The sequence below is a fragment of the Atta colombica genome, unplaced genomic scaffold (genome assembly GCF_001594045.1).
Source record: "Atta colombica isolate Treedump-2 unplaced genomic scaffold, Acol1.0 scaffold55, whole genome shotgun sequence".
Taxonomy (NCBI): Eukaryota; Metazoa; Arthropoda; class Insecta; order Hymenoptera; family Formicidae; genus Atta; species Atta colombica.
In genome coordinates, this window is record NW_017259545.1 from 1877138 (window position 1) to 1883373 (window position 6236).

General features: G+C 32.3%; 2 protein-coding genes across 2 annotated transcripts in view; one reads left to right on the forward strand and one right to left on the reverse strand.

Annotated features, from left to right (window-relative positions):
- Nucleotides 1–6236, reverse strand: part of LOC108692005 (bifunctional methylenetetrahydrofolate dehydrogenase/cyclohydrolase, mitochondrial) — a 94349-nt gene that overhangs the window by 55205 nt on the left and 32908 nt on the right. The window lies entirely within an intron of this gene.
- Nucleotides 339–6236, forward strand: part of LOC108691884 — a 10443-nt gene continuing 4545 nt past the window's right edge. Inside the window, exons 1-10 of the mRNA XM_018199818.1 lie at nucleotides 339–372; nucleotides 2410–2473; nucleotides 3049–3151; nucleotides 3221–3322; nucleotides 3897–4080; nucleotides 4402–4588; nucleotides 4694–4782; nucleotides 5014–5287; nucleotides 5713–5794; nucleotides 5884–6036. Coding sequence (XP_018055307.1) covers nucleotides 339–372; nucleotides 2410–2473; nucleotides 3049–3151; nucleotides 3221–3322; nucleotides 3897–4080; nucleotides 4402–4588; nucleotides 4694–4782; nucleotides 5014–5287; nucleotides 5713–5794; nucleotides 5884–6036 — 1272 coding nt within the window. The remainder of the gene's footprint in view (nucleotides 373–2409; nucleotides 2474–3048; nucleotides 3152–3220; nucleotides 3323–3896; nucleotides 4081–4401; nucleotides 4589–4693; nucleotides 4783–5013; nucleotides 5288–5712; nucleotides 5795–5883; nucleotides 6037–6236) is intronic.

The following is a 6236-nucleotide window of genomic DNA, read 5'->3' on the forward strand; positions in this document are numbered from 1 at the left end:
TAATTTAGCATATTAATTTTATATTTGTTATATTAAAAAAACGTACCTTTTTATTGAAACATTAAATAGCACGATTCTTCGTGTTCGCAAAAGATGAGAGCAAAAGAATCAATGAGCTGCATTTCGACGAATTCCTCTTGTGAGGAGCTTGAGATGGAAACAGATAATAAAGGACACGCTCTTGCCGAGACTTGTTAGAACTCGGATCGTTCGTCAGAAGGCGCTCGTGTAGCGTGCTTTTGCTCGATTCCTGGAATTATCCGGTGGAGGTCAATGCAGATGACATTGAGGGGGGCAGGAGCCGGCCAGGGACCGATTCACGAACGATCGATGCGAAAATGTCACACGGCAATTTGATGCAGGGATACAACTGTAAGTATAACCGTCTTACCGTTCTCGCGATTCGCCTCACCAATAAAGTCGCGGATCCGCCGAGCGGGCATCGCCAGCATCACATGAAAAATGAGCTCTGATAATGGCGGCTTTCGTTTATTTGACGCCAGACAAAACAAGCCGAGGTCAGAGCCGCGAATCGCGACGCGTCGTGACACGTCGGAAAGATCGGTCGCGTATCGTAAAAAATTTGATGTAAAAATCGGGTCTCGATTTATTCGGAGAATGGAAAAAGTTAACATGCTTTATCGGTAAACATATCTTTCGTTGTGCATCGTTCACGATTCAAGGACGATTCTTAGCTTGTGGATCTTCTCGAGTCGTTGATGCCTTCTGCAGGATGCCGTTCACAGTATGCTTCTTTTTTTTTACTACATTTTGCTGTATGCGGCGGTGCCTGATAATTATAGAATGGCGGAAATATTTTGGAGTAAAATTTTCTCAAGTAGAATAAGAAAAAAATATTATTAGTAATTTATAAATAATAGAATATAAAGCTAGTAAGTTGATTAAATATAATTTAATTAAATATAATAAGAATATATATGTATACACTTAATATGAATAATAGAAATTTATTTTATTTACAAGTATGATACTGGCAAATTAATTAGATTATATTTATTCGCCTTGCAGTTTTAATTAATATTTTTGCAATTAATGTTTAATCTTGTAATCTGAGTCCTTTTGTTCAACCCAAGTTTTTTTACTGTTTTATGCTTTAAAAAAATTCAGGATCATTTTTCAATATGTCTATTAAATTACCAGATTTTTTTAACTCAAATATTAAAATATAATGTTTAATTCTTTATTTACAATTGGAATCTTTTTATTCAATTCAAATTTTTTTATTGTTTTATAGTTTTAAAAAATCAAAATTATTTTTTAATATCTCTATTACATTACTAAATTTTTTAATTCAAATGATAAAACTTTTATTTAAAGAATTGAAATTTAAACAAAAATAAGGAAAAGTCGAAATTTGTTTAAAAATGTATATCTTAGCAAGGGGTCGAACTACTTTATTTTAGAGAAATTTGAAAATTTCCAAATCCTATACCAAAAAAGATCCAGATTGCACGGAAAATTAGATATAGAATTAGAAGAATGTCAATCAACGCTAGAATTTGACCTAATAATAGATTTTTAGATGTATTTATTTAAATATACATCTAGAAATATTTTAGATATATTTAAGTACATCTAGTAGATATAACTTTGATATTTTGGAATTTTACATCATGTAATTATTTTATATTTTTTTATGGCTTAAGATTTAAAGCTTAGGAAATTTATTATAGAAAGCCCATTACACATAAAATGAGTGTCAATGGTACATGCGAACGTTGATATTGTTGATACATAATTTATGAACGCGACGAAACTTCAAGATAGATGTTTACACGATGTAACTATGTATAAAATGAGCTGTATATTACATATACTATACCGATACGACTGTATCACGATTATCTCGCTTGAGACGTCATCCGCTGATTAGAACGGTTATGTTATCAAACAAACAGATCTTTCTTTCATGAAGAATTTTTGAGCAGTAACAAAAGCGGAAGGTTAATTCTTCCACAAACAATAATATTGTAAACGTGTTTCTTTCTCTCGAGCAAGAAAATATCAACACCGTGGAAGTATAGTATTTTTATTCTGCTTTGTCGAATTGCAGATTTTAGGATTACACATCTATTGTTGCTAGAATTATAATGATGATAATAATAATAATAATAATAATAATAATGATACATATATAAACGCTAAAAATTAGACTTTTTAAAAGATGGATCAGTCTCCAAAGTATATATGTACATTGTGAAAATCATGTTTTTAACAAAGCATTCGATTGTGTATAAAATAATAAAATGCATCTTTATGAAATAAATAGTTACTTCGAAATATCAAATATGCTTCTCACGAAGTGTCTGTACAGCACAACATACCGTCGTAATTATTTTTAAGATAAAACAACAATTTCTCCACGGAATGTGCTTTTCAACTTCTTAGGGGAAACTCAGTACGACGATCCGCAGGTGCAATTCCCTCGTCCCATTCCGGACGAAGTTATCAGGTGAGCTCGCAACGTTCGCGTAAATAGTCAGCATAAGTACGAATGCGAACTACTTTCTTCGAATATCGGTAATACGAAGAAAAATATAATTATTGAATCGTACAATGTGATGTAAAAAAATCCTTTTCTTTTTATAAAACTTAATAATGAGTTAGCGATCCTCAGGTTTTTTTTTAAGATGAATTTTAATACATATAAAAAGTCTTAGAATTTAGTAGCTGTAGTAGAGAAACGATATATTTATTGTAATTTCGTTATAATATTTAATATAAAAAATTAATATTCAATTTTTCTTAGGGTGAATTTTTCTTGACAAAAATGTTAGATCAATATAATTTTCCACTCAACAATATAAATGTGATATAACACATGCTGTACATAAGTTACATTGTTGAATAGGAAATTATAACATTGATGTGTAAGTTATAAGATACTGTTAGTTTACTCGTTCTGTACATATAAAAAAAGTCGTATTAACCTGTTGTAGTATAGAAAATGTGCGGTATGTATGACACGTTTGTTGTAATTCTGCTTATTCTGTTAATTTATGAAATAAATGCGGCGACTATATGCAGCGTTTACGAGGTTTACGTGAAAGAAGAAGGCCCGGAATCGAAGAACAGTGATGTACCAGGTGTTTCGGGATTAGGACTTGTCGCCAATCATCAATTGAGCCAAGTAATCAATCGCTACAATAGTTTTATCAAAACTGAGAGTGATTTACAACCGAGTAAAATCACTTTCAAGGAGGAGTGCGTGGACCTGGGAGTGGATTCTATAGATTCTGAAGTGATCAATATCGACAGTACCATCACGAAACTCGTGGGCAAGGACGCGTTAAGGTACAAAGTAAGTGCCAAAGTAAGGTATCTTAAATATTTGTCGAACTATTAGTGCGGCAAGTTGTTTGCCAAGAGCGAGTGCATATCATTATGGCAGCAGTTTATATGAAATATTTTACCTGACGGACGTTGCTCCGTTTATCTAGTTTATCTTTGCTTCCTTTCTTCTTACTTTGAAGAATGTCATTTACATACGCTCATTTCTATAGTTTTATGCTCCAGGTATTTGCCTATCTACATCGCAATGCATAATTACGGGAGTATTCTAGGAAACTGTATTTTTACACAGCATAATGCAATCCTTGAAATTGCATCAAGCTTTTGTGTGTATGAATTTCACATTTTTGGTTCTAATTATGCATATATATATTTTATATAGAATAATACAATAGTTATTACTAACATAATATTTTAATAATAATAAAGATTGGAGCCTTTGATCATAATTATTTTATGCAATTATAATCATAAGCATTAAATATTTTTTTCTCACTGCATGATTTAACTTTGTAGTACTTCTTTATTGCAATTTGTAGATTAAAAAAATTTTTTTGATATTTTCATTTAAGTAACTCTTTTAGATTTTCGAGCAAAGTGTTAACACGCCGGACAAGAATGTGGTTGTATATTCACATCCTGTTGCCGAAAGACCTTCGCCTCCGACTACTCGGCTTATCGACAAGGATGATCCGCGATCCAGGTTGCATTTTGTAAAATATCTGAAACGCGATGGAAAGACACTCAAGATCTGGGAATGCGGTATTTGTACGTAACGCTTCTTATCGTAATATCTGAACTTATTTAATTAATAAAAAAATATTAAAAAATTTAATTAATAAAGAATATTTGATACGAATAATTGTAATTCTTACATTCCCACATTAGCCAATAATTAATGAAAAAATTACACAAAAAAAATAAATAGAATTAAAAATAAAAATGAACAAATATTTTTTTTTCGAGGAAAAATATGATTTAGATTTCTCATTCGATTTCACAGTGCAGTGAGTAATTACTTTTTAATGTCGACGAAGGCCGACAACTTGTATTCGTTATAAGAAACTTTTAGTTTGATATTCGAATCAGGTTCGAAAGAGTTTCGCCATCAGTACACTCTGATGAGACATTTGCCGACTCATACCGACGAGAGAAACTTTAAATGCGAGGCTTGCGGCAAGGCTTTCCGACAGTTGTCAACATTGAGTCAACATAAAGCTATACACAGCGATGCCAGGCCCTATGTGTGCGAATTTTGCAAGAAAACATTTAACAGGTCGGAAATCATTTCTAGTAACTCTAAATTTTACATTTAAAAATGACAAAATGATTTCTGTATTGACTTGCATTTGGTTTTAAAATAATATGTATTTCACATTAGAGTATCTACGTTAATCTCTCATCGAAAAACACACTCGGAACATAAACCGCACAAGTGTCACGTGTGCGGTAAAGGATTCCATCAAAAAGGTATAATACGTACAAGTATAAATAATGCAAAAAAGATCCATTATTTCATATCGGCAGATTTTTTTCGCATTCAGTCGGAAAGAATTTTCGAATGAAATTCCGTTAAGTCTTCTTTTTGCTCTTTCTTCTTTAAATTTATTTATGTCAGTGATTTTATTATATATTTTTCACATTAATTGACGTGCACAAAACATATGGCCATCGAAAAATCCAGCAATTAACGTTTTTCAGGCAATTTGCGAAACCATGTGTTCACGCACACGAATGAGCGGCCGTACAAGTGCGAGTTGTGCGGTAAAGGCTTCAATCAAATGTCGAATTTGGTCTGTCACAAGGTAAAAGCGCACGCACACGTCGATAAAATGCAATATTCATGCGGAGTCTGCGGAAAGGAGTTCCCGCGACGGTTCGCCTTGCGTTCGCACGAGGAGTACAAGCACGGTATTAAGTATCGAAGCACGAACAACGCGCAGTCCGCAGTGAACGAGCCAAATGCTGGGAAAAGGTATGTGAGAAAGAGGTGGAAAGAGGCTGCGACATGAAGAGCGATATACAATGCATAACCATTGGCGTAATAAACGTATAAATGATCTAAAAAAATTATTGGAATTTGTCCGTCATCTCGAATGAATATCCATAGAATGCGAATAGAATTTCAAATTCATTTAATTAAAAAATATCGATCTCTCTATTATTAATTGATATCTTTGTTAGATATAAAAGGAATGATTAAATATAGACGAATTAAAAACAAAATTGTAATTTTACAGGTCAGTCTCCTGTAAGAGATATCTCTCTGAATTAGTTTATTTCTCGCAGAGGCTAAACGGACAATCAAAGCGCTTATATATTTAATTATTATTTCATGTGATATACAATTGATTTAATTATAGATATCTCAATGCGCGATATGTGATTATATATTTTCAGCAAGAACGTTAGGATCATTCAGTTATACAATGGCGATCGGCGTCAAACAAGTGAGAGCAAAGAGAAAGATTATTTCGGTTCGGTTAGTATATATAAATTTGATTTACGATGAAAACGGATTATTAAATTACGGATTGTGTAATTAAGTTTTGACATTTTATTTCATGAAAGTCGGATTTGACGGACAGCATCGTGATAAACAAAATCGATACGAAAGCGATGGAAATAGCGTTGCTTCAGGGTCAAACTCCTTTCGCCCTTTACAAACCCGCGAAAGGTATACCAGTACTTGTTAAAATTTCGTCTGCTGCGAATAATAAGCATGTAAGTATACTTGTAACATAATTAAATCTTTAATTGTCAACATAATTAAATCTTATCTCGGAAATTCAGCTTTTTAGCAAAAGAAAGATAGGTGAGCATGAAAATTATTCGTATTATTTAAAAGATCACTCAGACAATACGCATTGTCTGAAAATCTCTTTATAATCTTTTAGATATCTTTTAGATATATATATATATAT